Here is a 23,399-nt window from a genome sequence, read left to right on the forward strand (position 1 = left end):
ATAAAACAGGTTTTTATAACCTGTCATTCACCTACCTAAGGTGATCAAGGGGACATCGCTTCATACAGTGTGCCAGGCTGCACCCATCTCCGTCTGGTGCCCAGCGCCGCCTTCCCAGTTGAAATCGCCCCCCTCTCTGTCTATAGTGCCGCCTTCCTCACCTCAGTGCGCCGAGTGCCTAGTGCGCATGCACGGGATCTGGCAGAGGGACCGGAGGATTGCGGAGGCGGCGCTGAGGTGAAGAAGGCGGCACTATAGACAGAGAGGGCGGCGATTTCAACTGGGAAGGCGGCGCTGGGCACCAGACGGAGATGGCTGCAGCCGGGCACCCTGTATGAAGCGACGTCCCCTTGGGCACCTTAGGTAGGTGAATGACAGGTTATAAAAACCTGTTTTATGTGCTAATAGAGCCACAGGCAGATTTAATAAGTACAGTTTCAGATTCATGTTATTTGTACGGACCTGGCCATATGTTTAGGTTATAGGCCTAAAATGTCATGACTGAATCCCTTTAAATAAAAAGTGAAAAAAGTTTAAATCACTTCCATTTTCCAAATTTACATATAAAAATATATAAGCAATAAAAAATTAACATATTAGGTATCGCTGCATCTGAAAATGTCTGAACTATTAAAATACTTTTTAAATACTAAATCACCCCCTTTCCCCACATTGAAAATAAAAATATTTAATTTAAAAAATAAAGATCATTTGCACACCCCAAAATGCCCATACTATTAAAATATATATATATATATGTATTTATCTCAAACAGCGAAACAAAAAAGAAAATTGAATTGGTCTACTATGTTTTTTCATTGCTTCACCTCCCAAAAATATATAGTGAATAACAACATTTTTTTTTCAGTATTAAAACACAAGAAAACCTAAATAAATGTGCTATCATCGTAATCATACTGACCCGGAGAATGATGGTAACAGGTCAGTTTTACCACATAGGGCGTTAAAAATAAAACCCATAAAACTATGGTACAATTGCCTTTTTTTTACCACTTCCACTCCATTTTCTTTCTAGTTTCCCACTACATTGTATACAGTATTAAATGGTGCCATTAGAAAGTACAACTTCTCCCTCAAAAAGCACGCCCTCAAACATCTATGAATAAAAGAATAAAAAGGTTATGGTTCCTGGAAGGCAGGGATTAAATAATGAAAATGTAAAAACAGAAAATCACCCTGTCCACAAGGGGTTAAAGGAGAATTCTCTAACTGAATTGCCAGTTAAAAAGCAGTAGAAGTTGACATTTTTGTGCTGGAATCAGCATTTACCCATTTGACATTTTCATACAGATAACATCAAAAAGTAGCAGTAAGTGTTGATGAATAATATTTGGGGTAAAGCAGCATTTCAGTATCTGCAGTATGGAAGTTGTACCTAATTTTTGGTTGGCACACTGTTAGAAAAGAATCACTGTGCGTATATAAATAACTTTTAAAGGGGTTGCCCCATTAAAGGGGTTGTCTCACGTCAGCAAATGGAATTTATCATGTAGACAAAGCTACGGTAATACAGGGCACTTAATATTGTATTGTGATTGTCCCTATTGCCTTCTTTCCTATAGTGTGCAAGCACGGCCCCCGCTTCTGGATTTCAGGGTGGTTGTAATCATGGAAACGAGCAGTGTATAATGTGATGAAAAAATTAATCCAGCCTGCAAAGGAGGCAATATGGACAATCACAATACATTAGTAGGTGCCTTGTATTAACTTCCTCTACATAATGAATGCATCTTGCTGAAGTGAGACAACCCCTTTAAGACAATGTATCCCCTATACACAGCATAGTGAATACGTTTCTGATTGGCGGGGGTCTGAGATCATGTGAATGAGGGCTCATGTTCCCCTATTTGAATGGAGTGGTTGTCATGCATACACACTGCTGCTCCATTCAGCTCTATGGGGCTGCCAGAGATAGTCAAGCACTTGTACTCCGGCATTCCCATAGAGTTGAATGGAGTAGTGCACATGCAGGTGTGAAAAGGGGAGCAGAGTCTCCTGAAACTTTGTGGGTAGCATAGTTCACGCTTCTTCTACCTACCTTCATGATGTATTGATTTATTTAATATAAGATATTTGAGAATCAGTGTGGAACATTAACTGGACTAAGTATGACACCTTTATAGGTGTTTTACATACCTCTTGCATCAAATTTTGATATGCTATATATGATAAATAAGAAGAGTTTTTGCATACTTTCATATATAATTGTCTTTTGCCTTTTTTTTTACTAATACGACATGCCGATTTGTCTGCTGAAACGGAGAGCATGGCCCCCTGTTCTCTTGATTAGACTTCTCTCTGTGGATATGTGATAAGTTGTATTAATGCGACAACCCCTTTCAAGGCTACGTCGAGGTCTCTTCAGCATGGCACAGCATGTCCGATGAGTTGACCTAACAAAGCAGTCCTGACTGCTTGATAGTTACCATCTTTTTCAGTTAGCCATTAAAAGGTATCCTCTACTGAGAACTCTCAATTTTTATATTTTCTAACTACCGACTAACACAGTATAAAGAATAGAAATGTAAAAATTATACTATACCTGCAGGAGAAAATCAAACAAAGCCAATTTAGACCACTCTGTATGTTTAATGCCAACACATGGGGCTGTATCCATGGAAGTAAGAGAGTCCTCCATCCCACACCTATGCTTTAACATGTGCTGATATTCCAGCCAGCCCAGAGCATGAGAATTCTGGTCATTGTTGGTGTCATTTAAATGTTTAATGTCATGTGCCCACCACACAATTGGCCTTGGTGCACCATTGGTATACTTGTATGGCAATATGTTGTCTGTAAATAATCGGGCAACTGCTGGGAGGCTACGATTCAACCCAAGAACCCTATCAAGATGGAAAGCTAGAACTTCATATAAATCACTTGGTCTTTTAATTAACCCACATAAGCCTTGGTTGCAATGATTCTTTTGATGACATTGTTCATCCATTTGGCTGGCACAAAGTGCAACTTTAAGAACCTGTCCGTGAGCAGGGATTCTTGATTTTGCTACAATTCCCCCCTCAGAGAGCAACTTCATCTTCTGCAAATCATCTGATGTAAACCAAGGAGGAGCATTCTCAGTGAACCTTTCTTCTTTAAGATATTGCTTAGACTTTTTAGACTGGAATTTTATGCAGTCAGAGACTAAATTGATTTTATAGTTTACTGAAGAGTCCTGGAATGGAGCCGTTGTATTACTCAAGTTCTCCCTGGCTCTTTCCCCATTGCTTGCAGAGTCTGTGTCCTGCAAGGCTGGAAACCTAGCTAATGGAAACACATGTTCATCTGTTTTGTGGGGTTGAGATTCTGGTAGACCTATTGAATAGTTTTTGAGCAGGGATTGAAGTTTAGTTTTAGATTTTTCAAAATTATTGTTTTCCACTAAAACTGGCATTGGAAGATATATGACACTTTTCTTTAGATTATGAGGATCATTGCCTGCAAGGATTCCTCTTTGACCTGAATAATTATGTATAACTTTGTTTATATTGGCTACCAGTATAAGGCTCTTTGGTTTTGTTTCTGTGGCATGGCTTACAGCAAGTAACTGTTTTTTGGTTACAGATCTCTTCTCTTTGGTTTGATAATAATTAATTTTCCATCCGGCTTGCTTGCTAAGCTGACCTAAATAATGTTTTTCCTTACAGCTGTGGCTGGAGTTCAGAAATGAGCACATGTCTACCTGGTAACTGTTCAGGCCAGATTCCAAACTTTTGTGGTCAGCAGTTTGAAAAAGGCCAGGACTGGAGTCTGTGGTGTCAGTCCATAGTCGCTTATGTCGGTCTACTTTTCTGTGTTGTGATCGTTGATGATCAGTAACTCCATTTGTGTCTGTAGGCAATGCAGGAAAACTGTTAATTAACACCAGAGAGAAGATGAACAAAAGACAGAGGCGAACAAATGGTCTTCTCTTCAAGTGCATCCTGAGCCATAACATCAGGGCCTATAATAAGAAATAAAGACATAGTATTATTATAGGTTTCAAAAACTAACATTGCTTGATGAAATATCTATGTTTACTGCATAACCTGTTTGTCAATTGAATACTTACAGCTTATTTAATTTCTACTTAACCCTTTTAACGCAAAATGCTATACATGTGTGGCATTTGAGTGCAGAGGAAGTATGGAGTCAAAAACACTAAAAAAGCCTTACTTCTAAATAATATAAATCCAAAATAGTTAAAATTATTTTATTAATAACACTTTATATTTCTCATACATAAATAAGATTTAATTACACCATAATCCAAATCGTATATATCAGAATTAAGATTTATATCTAGGCCCACACATAATTTTTTTTTAATAGTATATGTCTTATGCCAGATTGCAAGATATCCTATAGAATGATTGTATACAAAGCTAAAAGATAAAAAAAAAACACCAACATAAATATGCAACACGGTGCAAAACTAAGTTTAATTAAACAAATAAATAGACTTTAGTGAAAATATGATTAATAATAAAGTAGTAGTCGTGTATAAAAAAAAGTGATCTCACAGGTCATATGCTTTAAGAAATACTGACTAGGCTGGAACATATTGAATACTAGCTGAAGGACCTGGCTTCGCTTGGGTATATTTAATCTATTTCATTTAATGTTTGTGTGTGTCGTTAAAAGATATCAACACTATCCACTATAACAGTAACATCTACAGCACCCCGCCCCCAAAACAGTGACCTCCCCAGCCCCCCATCCATTAGCACTGACCCCCTCACAGTGCCCTGTCCCTTAAAATTGGACCTTCCACAGCAGCCCACCCCCTTAACTTTGACCTTTACAGCAGACTTCCCCTTTTACAGTGTCTTTCACAACATACCACCCCCTTGACAGTGACCTCCACAGGGGCCCACCCCCTTAACAGTGGCCTTTACTGGATGGGGGGGGGGGGGGTGTCCTTTTGAACAGCTCACTCTAAGACAGCAGCACTGTACTGTCTGAGTGTGAGCTGCAGGGAGAAAGTCACCCTATCTCTGCAGCTGACAGAAGTTGATTTTTGCCTTCATTTTTTCAATTCCTGTTGGCTGAGGAGTGGGGGGCATGGTCTAACCAGATCGGGACATGGCTTAGTGGGACATAGGGGCGGGGTTTTAAGTCTTTTGAGGGTGGACACATTATGGCAGGGGGAGTGTCTGGGCTCCTTCCTGCAAGAGTGATGCCCCTCTGGGCACCTTACTGGCTCATTTGCATACCAAATAAACTGGATTTTCAGAGGATAAAAACATCTATTGCCAGAACAAAGCCACATCTTGAAATAAGGTACGGCGATTAGGCCATGACTTTACTTCAATAGCAATTATTCTGGTGAGAGATTACCTTTAAAGCTCTCCTACAGCAGTGAAGATAAATGGCTGGGTTGTTTTGAAAACCTGGAGTAAAACTGTTATTGTAGAGGCTGGAGGAACTGCAAGCTTCAATTGGCTGATAAGGGTCTATTGGCTAATGCACTTTTGGGAAATATCGCATGAACAGTACAGTAGTTGAACGCTGTTAAAAAAAAAAAAAAAGTGCCAAAATAGCCATTTTTTGGGTCACCTTGCCGCAAAAAAGTGTCATATTGATTTATCAAAAAATCATATGTACCCAAAAATGGTACCAATAAAAATGTCAGCTCTTCCTGCAAAAAAAAGAGTCCCTGCACAAGATGATCGGCAGAAAAATAAAAGAAATGTAGCATTCAGAAAATTAAGACACAAAAACATTATTTTATGTTTTCAAAAATGCTTTATTATGTAAAACTGAAACAACAAAAAAATATACATATTTGGTATTGTGCCAATAAAACTGTCATCTCATCCCGTAGTTTACAAAATGGAGTCACTTTTTGGGAGTTTCTACTCTAGGGGTGCATAAAGGGGAAAAATAGATTAAAATGGAAAATCTGCAAAATAAAAGTTAAATTTTACCTCCATTTCCTTTCATTCTTGTGGAACACCTAAAGGGTTAACAAAGTTTGTAAAAATCAGTTTTGAATAACTTGAAGGGTGTAGTTTCTAAAATGGGTCATTTATGGGTGGTTTCTACTACGTATGTAAGCCCCACAAAGTGACTTCATAACTGAAGTGGTCCTTAAAAAAGTGGGTTTTGGAAATTTTCTTAAATTCTAGATTTTCTTTTTCATCTGAACCCACGACCCCTCCCTACTTCTTGCTTGTGGGCCAATGAAAAGGCTGCAATGTCTTTGTCTGAGCTTAGCAACATCCCTAGCAACCAATAGGAAAGTTGCCTACCCCTTTACTATATAAGACCTCCCCAGCAGCCCTGCTCCTCCTGCTTTATAAATAAAGTAGAAGGAGCAGGAGTGTGACGGAGTGAGTGACGTTACGCAGCAGCCAGGCCGGCCGTCAGCGTGCCATACGCTTCATAGAGCCCTGTGCCCTCACCTATCCTCAACCTGCTTCTCTCCTTTTCTGTTCCCTCAGCCAGAGAAGTATTATATGCTGTGGGCTTAGCTGTACTATACAGCGGGGACGAGCTGCTAGAGGACAGTCAGCAGCTACTTGCCAGCCAAAATGTGGAGAAGACATCCGCCGCTTTCTCCGGTTGGCAGGCAAGTAGTGATGAGGAGAGTGGTGTGGGAGCTGATGTTGCGAGCGATCAGAGACCGTTGAGGAGGACATCAGTGACGTGCAGACAGTACTTGATGATGTAGCTGATCGGACTTGGGAGCCGGGTGAATTAGGGGCTTTATCATCATCGGGAGAAGAGGGTAGCAGCTTGCCCATGAGGCAGCGGCGGAGCCAGTAAGTCGCTAGCGGCTGGCTGACAGTCAGCAAGGTGGCAGCAGTGGGAGGTCGGGAGCCAAACGTGCCTGGGGTAGACCACCCACTTCGCAGGAGCCTACCTGCCCGGAAAGTAGTGGTGCAGGGGTTCAGGGAAGTAGCGGCGGTAGCAGTCAGTGCGGAGTGTTGGGGGTAAAATCACCCACTCAGCAGTGTGGCAGTTTTTTGTTAAGCCGCTGGAGGAGGTGAACATGGCCATTTGTAGAATCTATGGGCAGAAGGTGAAGTGTGGCCAGGGTGCCAATGTTGGCACCACGGCCCTGCGTCAACATATGCAGCGTCACTATAAAGTGGCGTAGGAGAACCGTGGCTCCGATGTAGTGGTCCAGCCTGCCGCAGCAACCGCTGCATCACCCAGTGTCACGCACCCGATTTCAGGCAGTCAAGGCTCTACCACCTCAGCCAAAGGGAGCTGTCTGTCCTTCCTATCATCTGCTGGTCCTGATGCTCCTGCTCCTCCTCCTCGTCAGTCATTCCGTCAGCAATCGAATACCAAAGCGATTGCCAAGAGACAACAGTATGCGTGCACTCATCCAACAGCGCAGAGGCTGAATGTGCTCCTGGCCAAGTTGCTGGTGCTGCAGTCCCTCCCTTTCCAAGTTGTGCACTCTGCACCTTTCAGAGAACTGATGGCTTGTGCCAAGCCGAGGTGAAGACTAGTCCCAAGCTGTCATTTATTTGTCAAAAAGCCCGGACCAACCCTGCACACGTATGTAGAACAGAAGGTGGGCCAGTCCTTGAGCTGGTCGGTGTCTGCCAAAGTGCACGGCAGCGCCGTGGGGAGGAGTCGCACAGGGGAGGAACTGCTCCGTGTCCTTCATCAAGAAATCGAATCCTGGCTTTCTCCACGAAAACTCAAAATCGGAACCACGGGGACCGACAACGGGAAGAACATGGTGTCGGCGATGTGTCAAGGAAGGCTGAGCCATGCGCCCTGCATGGCACACGTGTTTAATCTGGTTGTCAAGCGGTTCCTGAAGTCTTCCACCCATCTGCAAGGCATCCTAAAAATGGGCAGGAAACTTTTCATGCACTTCAGCCACTCATATACTGCAAAGCACACCCTTTTTGAGCTGCAGCGACAGAACGGCATCCCCCAACATAGACTGATATGCAACGTTTCCACCCGTTGGAATTACACCCTCCATATGTTGGACCAACTATATGAACAGAGAAAAGCCATAAATGATTTCTTGATGATCCAAGCGGACAGGAGTACTTCCCTGTGTAACTTCAATGTAAGCCAGTGGCAGCTCATGTGTGACACCTACCATTTGTCATTCCACTGCTTCATGTCCTGGAACAGATGCTGGTAAATCTGGCTGGTCGGGGACTGGAGATGTGACGCCTAGATCTTACGGCCACATGAGCCCTGTGGGGGATGATCTGGAGGAAGAGGAGGAGGAGGAGGACATTGGAGCACAAACAATGTGTAGCAAAATGGGGGGTTTTCTACACAGGTGACAGGAGAGGAGGAGCAGGAGCAGGCAGAGGAGCTACAGTGCGATGAGGAAGATGAGGCAGAGGACCTAGACACACCGTGGTAGTATGCAGTGAAGATGGAGGCAGGGAGTCCCTCCGAGTCACTTGCACAAATGGCCCGATGCATGCTCACTTGCTTGCGTAGTGACAGCCGAATTGTCAGCATTCGGCAGAAGGATGACTTCTGGCTCTCCACCTTGTTGGACCCTTGCTACCGGTCCAAAATGGGGGCCTTTTTTACACCCACTGAGAGGGAAGACAAACTGAACTACTATAGAGCATAGAGACATCCTATGTAGTCAGTTGGCCGCTGGCTATCTGCGCCATCGTCTATCCTCTTGCAGGTCTGACCGGGGGGCCCTCTGCACTCACGTTCCTCTGCCATGGCTGCTGTGGCAGGGTGGGGAGGTAGGAGCAGTTCCAGCTCCATCAGCAGCAACTTGAGCCTAGAGTCGCTGATGAGGAGCTTTCTTCATCTGCCTGGTGAAGAAACTACTCACCAGCAGCAGCAGCTAGACCTTGAGCAGGACCTGAACCAGCAGGTGGTGACATACTTGGACAGCACCCTGCCACCCCACATTGAAGATCCGCTGGACTACAGGCTTCTTTTACCCACCATCTTCAGCTGGTACTGGTATTGCCACCCACCTCCCTCTCTGTCACCGGATCACTCTGTGGTCTCCTGATGCTGCTGCCAGCTCCACACTATGTCACCTTGCCACTCTGTGGTCTCCTGATGCTGCTGCCACCTCCACACTATGTCACCTTGCCACTTTGTTGTCTCCTGAAGCTGCTGCCACCTCCACACTATGTCACCTTGCCACTCTGTGGTCTACTAATGCTGCTGCCACCTCCACACTATCACCTTGCCACTCTGTGGTCTCCTTATGCTGCTGCCATCTCCACACTATGTCACCTTGCCACTCTGTGGTCTCCTGATGCTGCTGCCACCTCCACACTATGTCACCTTGCCACTCTATGGTCTCCTGATGCCGCTACCACATCTACACTATGTCACCTTGCCACTCTGTGGTCTCCTGATGCTGCTTCTACCTCAACACTATGTCACCTTGCCACTCTGTGGCCTCCTGATGCTGCTGCTGTCACTTCCACACTGTCACTGTTCCACCCTGTGGCCTCCTCCTGATGCTGCTGCCACCTCCATACTCTGTCATTGTGCCACTCTGTGGTCCCATCATGCTGCTGCTGTCACCTCCACACTGTCATTGTGCCAACCTGTGGCCTTCTCCTGATGCTGCTGCTAACACCTCCTCACTCTGTCATTGTGCTGCTCTGTTGCCTCCTGATGCTGCTGCCACCTCCACACTGTCATTGTGCCACCCTGTGGCCTTCTCTTGATGCTGCTGCCACCTCCACACTCTGCCATTGTGCCGCTCTGTTGCCTCCTGATGCTGCTGCCACCTCCACACTGTCATTGTGCCACCCTGTGGCCTTCTCTTGATGCTGCTGCCACCTCCACACTCTGCCATTGTGCCGCTCTGTTGCCTCCTGATGCTGCTTCCATCTCCATACTGTCATTGTGCCACTCTATGGCCTCCTCCTGATGCTGCGGCTGCCACCACCTCCACACTATGTCATTGTGCCAGTGGCCTTCTGATGCTGCTGCTGCCACTTCCACACTGTCATTGTGCCACTCTGTGGAATCCTCCTGATGCTGCTGCCACCTTCAGACTCTGTCATTGGGCCACTCTGTGGTCTCCTCATGCTGCTTCAATCTCACCATTATGTCATAGGGCTATTCTGTGGACTTCTCATGCTGTTTCCCACCCTCCCCACGTCATGACTGGGACACTATTTTGCCTTTCGTCCTGGCTGACATCATCATTTATTTGACCCTTCTTCTGATCTGTCAGAAGGAAGGAAAAATTAGGCACACAACAGATCCTGTCTATGTAACAGCTGTAAGACATGGTCCCTATTTTGATGGATTACTGACCAAATGCTGACTGAGTGAAGGCGGATGCTCCACAGACAGGATCGTTTTTTGGGGGCTACTGTTCTGATGAATCAGAGGAAGGGCAAAATAATCAGTGACGTCAACACAAACTTACTGCTGACACCCTCTCCACTCTGTCAGGGTGGGGGGCTCTACTTGTATAAGCGTTTAATAGAACAGGTTCTGTAGACATCTATGTGGAATCAGCTGCCAACGGTGTAAAAGGAGTGCGCTTCTTCTTGACGCTAACATTGACCTGTAAGGCTGAGTTTACACGTGAGTTATTTGGTCAGTTTTGGCTCCATATTTGCCAAAATAAGTGAAGTGTGCAGTGATTCTAAGAGCGACACCTGTCATCTGCATGTCATACTGACTCACAGTATTGTTTCACTACCACAGCAGACTTCCTATGCGTGTTACTGCAAGGCACACTTTTCTACACCACTATAAAGGCTCTCTGCAACCAGGAAATAGCAGTTTTTTTAACGCGATTCGCCACGAATAAAAAAAAATTGCCAAATCGCATTTTTGAGAAATTCGCTCATCTCTAGTCCTGGATATAACGTACTGAAGTGGTCATATAAAATTGTACCTTTCATGCAAGAGATTTCAGACTGAAGAAGAAAATAAAACAAATAAAATGTGTACAATAAAGTTTTCAAGCTGCATGCTATCTAAGATAGATAAGATGCCTTTATTGTCACTGTACAATACAATGTAATACAATGTACAATACAAAATGAAATGTTGTTTGGAGCAATCCTAGATGCCATGGACAGAGGAACAAGAACTGACATTTAAACTAAAGCATTACACTAGAAAAAAACAAAAAACATTGCACTAGTAGGCATTACTATTCACAGTTCACAGCATATATATAGCAAGAGCAAAGTAGGAAGTGCTTGTGAGTATATATACACTGATTCAGACACCACTGCAGACAAGAGGTCATCATGGGTTCATGAATGCAGCAGTTACTTTCAGTCTGTGGTAGTTTCTATCCTAGGAAGGGGCAATAATCTCTGAGCATTTAGGAGACTGATTGCTTTGGGGTAAAAGCTGTTCTTCAGCCTAGTGGTGCGGGCATGCTATCTATCAGTAACCATATGGCATTGATAACCTGACAAATGACATCATTGTATAGATTTACTTGTATTTATTAACTGCACATTTTTCCACTGAAGATTTTAGCTATGTTATTTTTGATGTCCTGGAATTTGGCAGAAAACTGAATGTATAATTAAAACCACCAGCTTGAACATTCTGCTCATTACACACTATTGTGCTCTTATTTCGCTTTAATAAATATAATATTTAAAATTTTGCTTTAATAAATTCTTTATTTTTTTATTTTTAAAATTCAGTTTCGTCCAATGTCTCTACTCTCCAGGATCCCTACTGCCCCAAGACTGGTGCACAGAATTAGGGTGTGCTGTCAAGATCAATAGACCCCACCAATGTGATCTTCTTACTTATAGCTAAAACACTTCTGGATAGATTTCCCCTTTAAAAGGAAATATCTATATAAAAAAACTACATATTACATATTACAAATAAAATTTAACAGAAAAGCAGATTATGATCCTTATTCTTTCTTTATAATCTACTGTTGTGATTGGGGTAATCCCTTCTGGTGAAGAAGCGCCCACCTCTCTGGGCTTCAGTTTTTCTCTAGAAAACTGAAATAAAAGAAGATAAATTCTTTGGACTGGCTGGCCCGCCGCTTCCCAACCCCTGACTACTCCCTTTTTTAAAAGCAAAGGGGAGGGCAGTATATAACCGCCAGTTGCCACAATATTTTGTCGCAATGGTGTTTAAAAAGTTGCAAAAACTTTGGGGGTCATTTATTAAGTCTGGCATTTTAGACTCAGGTCTTAATATCCCCTATAGCTGGCGGTGGATCCTCTGGAGTTATGGAGAGGCACCGGCCTCTACATAACTTCTGTGGATCCACCACCAACTTCTAAATATAAGACATCTTCCTAGCTGTCTTACATTTAGATAATTTTATATACCTAAACCAGCTAAATGAGACGGCCTGCCAGGCTGTCCCCGCCCGTGCCACGCACACTTTTTTAGACCTGGCGTGAGCGGGGAATAAGTTGCAGATTCTGCTCCATCATGGTGAGCGACAGAATCTGTGCCAGATATGTAGAGATATATCTGGTCATAATTGACCCCCTAAATGTCTATGATTGGCGTTATCACCAATTGCAGACATAACCTCAGGTGTCTGCTATTTAAATTAGCAAAAACCCTGTGGTTATGGCGCCTGTTGCACTTGCAAGTGGGCAACATATTTAAAGACCTGACTTCCAGACATACATATATGATGGCAGTCAGGAAGGGATTCAAATCATTCCTTAAGCTTTACTATACAGGAAAGGAAGATTATATGTACATAATGAATCTCTGCAAATGTTTGACATTTCTGCCTCAGACATCTACAAACTGTTACTACATCCAGCCATGAACCAGGTCAGATCTTATATTTACACATGAAACATGTTTGTCTCACTGGCTGCTTTCCAAGATTAGAAATTGGTATGGCTGAATTCATGCATGTTTTAAATACTTTTCCAATAACGTGTCAGCTGAAGTTACTACATGTGTTTATTAAGGCATTAAACACGCCTTCAGAAAATGAAGCAATAAACCCAAGCCCAAACCTCAGCTTCCACAAGGGAGAAAGCCTCCTGCTAAGACCCTTCAAGGGGCAAGTCTAAAGTTGCACACACAGATTAGTTTAAAGTTGATCAGATGTAGGATTTCAACCAAAATAATTGTCCGTCGGGTGAAATTTAGCAACTATCATTTTAGCCCACTGATGACAGACTATCATCGCCTGTCAAAAGGTCAGCCATGTTTGAAATTTCCATTTAATAGTTGGGCAAAAGATCTTTCAATCAAAGATTGTGTACAAAAGAATGTTCCCAGAACATTGTTCATGCATTGCAGCGTCATTTAACACGGCCAGATGAGGCAAGTGTAATAGCCAAAATGGCCACAATGTCAACAGCTGTGTCTGTGAGATGATTATTTACTAGATGTGTGTTCGTTTAATGGTTGTTCAAACATCAACCTACTTCTATCGAATGTGTATGGCCACCTTTATTTTAATATTTTTACTCTAAATTCATAGAATTTTTTTATGAATTTTGGTTGTTTTTCTTTCATTTTAGCAGTACTGTGCAGTTAAAAATGAAATACCAAATGTTGTCCTTCAGTAGTAGTCGGTACAGAGAGCTAAAACTCATATAGACAGGTAGTAATATATAGTAAGTTTACAGCTGCTGTGAAAGGAATATTAAATGCAGGGTAATCCTTGTGATGATAGTAGGTGTAGAATTGGGATAACTGTATGACAGCTCTAATGTTCTCTTGATAGGCCTAGACAAAGATATTCACAGAAGAGCATTGCGTTGATTAGTGTAATGGGGGGGCTCTCTCTGGTCTAGTCTGACTAAAAAAAATTAAGCAAGACTTTTCACCATGCTAAAATTTCTAAGAGAATTTTAAAGAGCCAGGACAAGAAGTGGAATACGTGGATTGACTTATAGGGAATGTCTTATCAGAAAATGACCTATTGTTTAAATCATGGTTTTAAGTTAAACATATTTTTATATATATATAATATAATATTTTTTTTATATAGAGAGTGACATGGAAAAATTAGAAAAACTGTAGAGATGTACTGTAGATATGGTATTAGGTAGGTGATTAGCAGTACCAGGTTTCCACCAGACATGATGTTTATAATTCAAGATCAAAAAGTTCAATCGTGGTTTCATCAGAACAGAGAATCTTGTTTCTCACAGTTTGAGTCCTTTAGGTGATTTTTTTTCAAACTCCAGGTGGGCTTCTGGCAAATGGTAGGCTAGGGGACTGTTTACAACACGTTTCTGTATGTAGATCAAGCTTTGTGCAGATACCGAGACCTCAAAGAATGATTCAGTTCTGGAGGCTTCAGATTTAGGCTATAGTTACATGTTTTAATTGAGAACCATTGCATGATAAGTGATGTTACTTTTTATGTAGATTCACTCTACATGTAAAAAAAATGAAATTAAAGGCAACTGCATAGAGGAAAATAGACACCTACATAAAACTTCTACTGTTTTGTCTGAGCAGAAAATGAAACAGAAAGGGCAAAACGGATAACTTAAACATTTGCTGTTAGTTCACATCTTCAAACTAATTGACCTGGAAAGCAAGTTCATGAAATTCCATATTTCTCCTGCACATAATGATAAAGAATTCTTAATAATTTGCTTTAGTTTTGCTTTTCTTTAGTTTTTATAGTGCACATTCTTATAAACATAGCTGTTCCTAAGAAAAATACTTTTCTGGCAAAGACGATGTTTCCTTTCCATACCATTTAGGCTGGGTTACATCACATTTTTCCCATCCGTTTAATGTGTACAAAAAACTTAGACGTTAAACGGATGCCTCAGACTGATGCCATACAGTGGCATCTGTTCACCATAGACTTCCATTGTAAAAAAAATAAAAAGGATACTTTTTTTTGCCATTGTAAAAGAAAAATGCATTTTGTTTTTTTACTGGACTGTACAGGATACAAGAACGTGGTGTGCTACGTTTTTGTATCCTTTTTTTTTTTGTAACGTATACGTCAAACGGATGTGAGCCCACCCTAATATGTATTTGATGAGATCCATGAGAATTCTGCTTTTTACTTATTGTTTTGATATATTATACATATAACTTTATTACAATATGTTATGTCATATGTTTTATTGACAATCATATCATATCCTGCTTCTTCTGCCAGCCCAACCTTTGGTTCATGATTGACATGGCTAGTTTTCTGCATCTCACCCGGCCTTGTCAATCTAGATGGAGAGGGAGAGTCTGGCAGAGGAAGGTGGAGGAGCAAGGGTGCACCGAGTGGCTTGGGTCTGCACTTGGTGCACTTAACTGATCATTTTTCTCCAGAATGAAGCAATTGATTGCTAAGGGAAACATATCATTACTTTCAGCTGAGCTAGTCCTACAAGGTATTGTGCCTGGATTAAGGCTGGGGCTACACAACGATTTAGCAATGCAGCCATGATACTTAAGGCCCCTTTCACACGAGCAAGTTTTCCACTCGGGTGCAATGCGTGACGTGAACGCATTGCACCCGCACGGAATCCGGACCCATTCATTTCTATGGGGCTGTGCACATGAGCGGTGATTTTCACGCATGGTTATAAGGGAAAATAATAGCATTCTTAATACAGAATGCATAGTACAATATGGCTGGAGGGGTTAAAAAATAAATAAAAAATAATATAACACCTTAATCCACTTGATCGCGCAGCCCGGCTTCTCTTCTGTCTTCTTCTTTGCTGTGCACAGGAAAAGGACCTTTGATAACGTCACTGCGCTCATCACATGGTCCGTCACATGATCCATCACCACGGTAAAAGATCATGTGATGGACCATGTGATGAGCGCAGTGACGTCATCAAAGGTCCTATTCCTCAAAGAAGAAGACAGAAGAGATGCCGGCTGCGCGAACAAGCGGATTAAGGTGAGTTAAATTATTTTTTATTTTTTTTAACCCCTCCAGCGCTATTGTACTATGCATTCTGTATTCAGAATGCTAATATTTTCCCTTAAAACTATGTTATAAGGGGAAATAATACAATCTACACAACACCGAACCCAAACCTGAACTTCTGTGAAGAAGTTCGGGTCTGGGTACCACATTCAGTTTTTTATCACGCGCGTGCAAAACACATTGCACAGGCACGATAAAAACTGAACAACAGACGCAATCGCAGTCAAAACTGACTGCAATTGGGTACCTACTCGCGCGGGTTTGCCGCAACGCATCCGGACCTTATCCGGACACGCTCGTCTGCAAGGGGCCTAATTCATTCATAGCGAGACTCATAAGTTGCTGCAACTCCAGAAAATTATCTAGCACCACTGGATTTTTTTGTGATTTTAGGGTCAGAATCATTGCAGCTTGTGAGTCACACTGCAACCCATTGATCACATGTTGGGTGTTGTGGCCAAGATCGTCATGTAGCCCGAGCCTACAGCCTCAATAATAGGACATGTTCTATTGTTTTGTGGAACGGACATACGGAAATGGAATGCACACGGAGTAACTTCAGGTTTTTTTGCAGACCCAGTGAAATGAATGGCTCCATATACGGTCCGCAAAAAAAATGGAACGGACACGGAAAGAAAATACGTTAATGTGCATGAGCCCTAACAGTGAATTTCCTGGTGGCAGATTAATTTAAATAAATGATTTGACTTCTGACCAAGAGTAAAGGGGTTAGCCCATGGTTTATGTAAAAAAATTAAATTCAAATATCAGGCAGTACATGATTCTCTTTCTAACAAAGCTAGAGCCAGCCCTGGACCTCCGATGGATCCAGAGATCTCCCTATTCATTATTCCATATGCTCTGCTAGATTTATTTCAAGCTGACAGCTCAACTGGTGTGTTGTAGCTCAGGAGGCGTGTCCTTTCTCAGGAGGCGTGTCCTTTCTCAGGAAGTGTGTCCTTTCTCAGGAGGCGTGTCCTTTCTTCTCCATCTATCTCTCTGTAAGGCCTCATGCACACGAACATGTCCGTATTGTGGTGCGCAAATCACATACCTGAAAAAAAACCTTCCGTCTGCAATTTTTTCACTCCCATTACTAAAAATTACTATTTTGTCTGCAAAACTGAAAAGAATAGGACAAGTTCTATAATTTGCGTAATGGACACACGGATGCAGAAAGCACCTGGATAACATTTGTGTGCATTCAGTTTATTTTTTTGGGTGGAACCACAGAAATGAATTGGACAGATACAAAATACAGTCGTGTGCATGTGGCTTGTCACAGATTCTAACAGTAGGTATGGCTAGTAGCAGTCAAAGAATGCTGAGAACGGAGCGGGAAGAATGGTGGCTGGAGTACCCTGGGTTTTCCAGGGTTTGGCCACCGCCAAGCGCTCTCCCCATACAAGTGAATGGGAGTGCACAGCGCTTGCGTGTCCACAGCTCCCATTCATTTCTATGGGGCCAACGGAAATAGCCGAGCCAGCTCTCTGCTATTTTTGGCAGCGCCCCAGAAATGAATGGAGGGCGGCTGCGCATACACAGTGCACCCTTCACTACCTTCCCCGCTCTGTTCTCGGTCCTAGCGATATGCCCCCATTGTCTGTGATGGGAATACCCCCTTAAGCTGTTGCTGTCAATGGATTAAGCCTGCTAATATGAATGGTCAGTTCAAAGCATTTATTGTAAGGCCAGTTTCACACTGTCAGTATTTTTCATCAGTATTTGTAACCCTAACGGCTCATGCACACGACCGTTGGATGATTTGCAGTCCATAAATTGCGGATCAGCAAAACACAGACACCGGATGTGTGCATTCATATTTTGCGGAACAAAACTGCTGGTTTCTAATAGAACAGTCCTATCCTTGTCCGCGGACAATAATAGGACATGTTCTATTTTCTGCGAAACAAACATATGGACATATGAAAACGGAATGCACATGGAGTCATTTTCATATTTTTTTTTGCGGCCCCATTGAAGTGAATGGTTCTGCATAGGGGCAGAAAAAAAAACGGAATGGACGGGGGGAAAAAATACATTTGTGTGCATGAGCCATGAACCAGGAGTGGGTCTATAGCAGAGAAGAAGCACAAGTTCCTCTCCTGATTTTGGCTAAAGGCCCCTTTACACAGGCTGAGAATCCGCCAGATAATCGCTAACGAGCATTCATAGGAACGGTATTCCCATCACATACAATGGGGGCATATCGCTAGGATATGCCCCCATTGTCTGATACGTGTGGGTCCCAGAGGTGGACAAGGAAAACAGAACGGGCAGAGCTGTGGCTGGAGGACCCTGGGTTTCCCGGGGTCTGTCCACCACCAAGCGCTGCTCCCCACTGTTCCCATACAAGTGAATGGGAGTGCACTGTGCACACGCGGCCCCTGCTCCCATTAATTCCTATGGGGCAGACGAAAAATGTTGGCAGCCCTATTGAAATGAATGGAGGGCGGCTGCAAATGCGCAGTGTGTCCTCCATTTATTTCCCAACTCCATTCTCTTTGTAGGTGCGAGTCACAAAGGTGGGACACGCACCTATCAGACAATGGGGGCATATCCTAGCGATATGCTCCCATTGTATGTGGTGGGAAAACCCCTTTAATGATTATTGGTGTAAAGGTGCCGCCATTTACCCAATGAACATGCAAAATGCTTGTACTTTGGGTAATATGCTCATTTCATCGTGCCATCTAAACACGCTCTGCTGCTGGAAAACAACGAATCTGTATGTGGACGAATGATGGCATTAGTGGTTGCCCCTCCCCATACCGTGGAGGAGATCGCTGCATGTAAATGGATCAGTCTCCTTCACTGACGAGCAGACGCTTGCCAGGAAGGAACGGTTCCTTCCAAACAATTGCATGCTAAATTCTCCTCTGTAAAGGGTCCTTTACATTTACTGATGTGAAATGCCAACCAAATACTGACCGTGTGAAATGGCCTTAGTGCGCTAATCAATAGACACAAAACATACCCTGCATAATTCAAATATCGGATGTGCACGATGTCTCTCCAAGAAAACCACCACAATTTAGACACAATTTTGTGCAAAAGAGTTTATACAGTTTTGCAAAGAAGTAGAAAAAAAATCAGGGTCTACATGTGAAAAGTTGATAGAAACCTATTCACACTGATTCTAAGTGGTTGCCATCTCAACTAGATACTACAGTTTTCATTTGCAAAACTGGTGCAAATGAAAACTGGCTTAGTGGAACGCAGCAACCAATCAGATTCCACCTTCCATTCTTTAGAGCTCCTTTAGAAAATGAAAGGATCAATCTGACTGGCTTCTATGGGCAACTAAGCCAGTTTTCCTTTACACCAGTTTTGATAAATCCCTCATTGACTTTAAAGGGGTGATCCTACCCTTATAATGATCCCCTCCTGTCATGCCCCACTCTGACGATGTGCGGAGGTCGGCCAGGATAGCAGCACGAGTTTAGTGTTTGTTTTGGAGCCGTGCTGGATCCGCCTCTCATCAGGTGCACTGGGTGGGGTCATTAGTTTAAATAGCACACCAGCCCAGTGCTCTGAGCGGATTATACTAATCATTGTGGTCTTGGAAGCTAGGAAGGAAGGTTGTCTGTCTGTTCCAGCTCAGAAAGATAAGTGTGATTCTAGTTTGGTTGTTTTGTGTCATCTCTCCCTTCCAGGTTCTGTGCGAGCAGGCTGCTCCTATTTCCCCTCTTCATCATCTCAGGGAAGTTATGGTTTTCTCAGCCCAGGCACGGGGACACATCACACCTACCTTTAAGGTCTGCATGTGGGCTGAGCAGTGCAGGGAAAGAGGTCAGGGATTTGCTAGGAGGTGACCCTTCCCCTGTCTCTCGCCCAGAGCCTGGTTGGTGGGTAATCTGCACGCCCGCCGTGACACCTCCCCAGTGCCCGGGGACCTCATATAAGTTATACTTACGCTGCTCCCCGGCAACTGCGTCGCACCTGATGCCCCCACAGCCGCAGCTGCATCTCCCTGTCGCACAAATCAAAACATCCAGCAACCAATTGCAGGCCGCAACATGGACGAGCTTCCCTAGCATCGCCGGTGATGCTAGGGAGACTCTTCCCCGTCACGGTCTGCTATTGGCTGCTCCCCCTGTCGCCGGATGTTTTGATATGTAAGACGGGGAGATGCAGCTGTGGCCGTGCGGGCATCAGGTGCGACGCGGGTGCCGGGGAGCAGCGTAAGTATAACCTATATGAAGGGCCCAGGCAAAGGGGACACATTATAGGGGTAGGGGAAGGTACTTTGTATGCATTCTGTTTCCGTATTTCCGTATATCCATTCCACTAAAAGATAGAACTTGTCCTATTATTGTTCGCATAACGGACAAGGATAGTACTGTTCTATTAGGGGCCAGCTGTTCCGTTCTGCAAAATACTGTATTTTTTGCGGATCCTTTTTCGGGGACCGCAACATACATACGGTCGTGTTCAAGAGGCCTCTGGCCTCTTGCACCCGAATGTATTTATTCTGTGCATTTGGGACCGCAATTTGCAGTCCCCTATGCAGGTGCAACGTCCGTGCGGCGGCCGAGACGGATCCAGACCCATTCAACTTGAATGGGTCCATGATCCGTCCATTCCGCAAAAAGATAGAACAAGTTCTCCGTAGTGATTCAGTGGAGTTCCGTTCCGTGCTTCCGTTCCGCACCAAATCTCCAGATATGCGGACCCATGATACGGAATGCGCACAGATGGTGCCCCGTGTATTGCGGAACCGTCGTATGCGGCCCGCAATACGGCCACGGAACGAATACGTTCGTGTGCAAGAGGCCTTATTGTGAGCCAAAACCAGGAAAGACCTGTGTTTAGAGCCGCACCTGGTTTAAGCTCAAAATCATTGATGGAAATCACTGACCGAACACTGACGTGTGACTGAGGAATTATGCGTTTTTTAGTGTGGATTTTAGAGTGGATTTTTTGCCTATGCTAACAATCCCATTGAAATCCATGCAGAAAAGCACAACATCGAAGTTGCGGAATCGCACAATTAACATGCTGTGGATTTGAAAATCTGCACAACAGGTCAATTTCCATGCAGTGTACATGACATTTGAAAAATCTCATTTACTTTGCTGGTTCTCTATTACGCTGCGGATTTTCTGCAATTGCCCTAAGGGTATATTCACATGCAGCAGATTAATTTCTAAAAATCAGTTCCATACTTTGAGGCTACATGCACACGACCGTACCGTTTTTTGTGGTCCGCAAAAAATGGAAGCCGCCCGTGTGCCTTCCGCAATTTGCGGAACGGAACGGGCGGCTCATTGTAGACATGCCTATTCTTGTCCGCAAAAATAGGACATGCTATATTTTTTTTGCGGGGCCTCGGAACGGAGCAATGGACGCGGACAGCAAACGGAGTGCTGTCCGCATCTTTTGCAGCCCCATTGAAGTAAATGGGTCCGCACCCGAGCCGCAAAAACTGCGGCTCGGATGCGGACCCTAAAAACGGTCGTGTGCATGAGGCCTTAAATGAGATTTGTTTCTGTAGCATGTGCACATATTTCTGTAAGGCCTCATGCACACGACCGTATGTATTCTGTGGTCTGCAAATCTACAAAATACGGATACTTTACATGTTGCATCTGCATTTTTTGTGGATCCATTGACTTTAAGAAGTCCATGGTCTGCAAAACCGATACGGTTGTGTGCACGAGGAAACATTTCTAGAAACAATCTGCCGCATGTGAACTTACCTTCAAATGCTGGAAAATAGACATGGAGAAGAAAAACCAAAGTGGATTTGCTGTGGAATTGATGGCAGACATCCAAGGCTGGCTCTGAGATTTGTATTTTGATTGCTGCAGAACAGATTTTAAGCGTGAATTGTGCCAAGATGGGAGGCAGGTTGGAAAATTGCATAGAAAATATCCGTCCGTATGAACCAACGGCACAGATTCCCACTGAGGAACAATGGGATATGGAGGACAGTATGAAATCTGTAGGGGAAAATCTGCCCTAAGTGCTGAAAGGGTTTAATAAAGATCACTTCAAATCATAGGTTCCAAAATTACATTGAACATTCAGACCTTTCTGAGAAGCAACTGCATAAAATGACTTTACCAGATCTCAGCATACAAAGGCAAAAAGAGCCTCCGGACAGGCAGAAATAAACTAAAATATAACAAGTTCCAGTAAAACATAATATTTACCACTGCATGAAAAAGTAACAAAGAGAAAGTTACAAACCAGCGGAATAGATTGGTATCGGATTGTCAGCTCTTCTGTTGGGTTCCTGGTAAGATCTTTTCAACATTTTGTCCAGTTTTGTGTTTATGGTGCTCTATTTTCGGTACGGTCACTCCCAGATCTTATCGGGTCTATTTTACCTTGGATTTATGGGTGCTATAGGTATGTGTCTATGAGTTCTTCTGTGTTGCATCTTTACCTTTGTTACTTTATTCTTCATGCAGTGGTAATTACTATGCTTTAACGGTACTAAGAAAAGTAACATTTTAGTTTAATACATACCCCCCCCCATTTCTGACTGTCAGGGGGTACTAAACTACTAAACAAAGGGACCAGCTTGTTTTCCGCAGGCGGTGAAAGGGTTATCTGACATGTGTGTGACAAATGTTACACACTGACTCCAGAAGGACAAGATGTGTCCCTTCACCCAACACTGAGGAGCACAGACAAAGCCATCCATACCATGTCTTGAAGAGCAGCGGGGTGGCCATCCACAGCAGTCCTGTCCTCCTCTGGACCTCTTTCTCCATAGGCAGTCAGTGCTTTAGCCTCTTATCCCTTAGGATCCCACTACTTCACAGCTCAGAGGTTTGCACAAGTTTACATGGTCCACACTCTCTGTAGTCTCTTTTCAAATATCTACCCAGATGTTTTGTATCCAACGTCGTATCTATTTAAAAGTCTTTTTCTTGCGCTTAGTTTGCATTATACTATATACTCCTCTTCCCTAAAGCTACTGTACGAAAGACTTCAACCCCCTCCTTACATTATGAGATTCCCCCTTGGCTAAGTGAGTGTCTATGTCTGCAGCTCTGGGGGAAGTTCAGCCAACTTTTGTGTCAGCTCAGAGCAGACTGCTAACAGGAGGAGAGGGTGGGATTAAGGTGAGGCAGAGGAGGGGCGGCTGATCTTTCACAGGGGTGAAAGAGGAGATGCTCATTTATTTGGTATTCTTTCTTCACAATAAGAGTCCCATGAATTCACAGTAAAAAGTCTTCAAGGAAAGAAAGCACAAAAAAAAGTTTGTTATAATGCAAAAAACCCTCATCACGGAGTTAGTTCAGCATCAAATAAACATTCCAGTAGCAGATATATTAAAGTGGATGCAAAATAAAGCAGTGCCCTAGACATCTGCATAAAGCAGAATTGTACATTAGGTTTTAATACACTGTACTGAAGAACAGCTGACTCTCAAGCGGCCCGCAGATGTTATCTATGATCTGGCAACCAATAGATCTTTCTGAAAATATTTTCCCAAATATTGACTCTCAGATTTTTGTCTAGGCAAATCAGAACGGGCGTACTTATTTGACGGACAATTCATTTTTAGGCCTCATGCACACGACCGTTGTTGTGTTCCGTTCCGCAAAACGGGGTTCCGTTGTTCCGTGAT

General features: G+C 43.4%; 1 protein-coding gene across 1 annotated transcript in view; it reads right to left on the bottom strand.

The window, feature by feature from the left end:
• GASK1A (golgi associated kinase 1A) overlaps positions 1-22,839 on the bottom strand; it is a 42,536-nt gene extending 19,697 nt beyond the window's left edge. Inside the window, exons 1-2 of the mRNA XM_044294398.1 lie at positions 22,469-22,839; positions 2,564-3,964 (exon numbers count right to left, since the gene is read on the bottom strand). Coding sequence (XP_044150333.1) covers positions 2,564-3,964; positions 22,469-22,471 — 1,404 coding nt within the window. The 5' untranslated portion in view covers positions 22,472-22,839. The remainder of the gene's footprint in view (positions 1-2,563; positions 3,965-22,468) is intronic.
• Between the last annotated feature and the right edge of the window lie 560 nt (positions 22,840-23,399).

This window comes from Bufo gargarizans, chromosome 5 (genome assembly GCF_014858855.1).
Source record: "Bufo gargarizans isolate SCDJY-AF-19 chromosome 5, ASM1485885v1, whole genome shotgun sequence".
Lineage (NCBI taxonomy): Eukaryota > Metazoa > Chordata > Amphibia > Anura > Bufonidae > Bufo > Bufo gargarizans.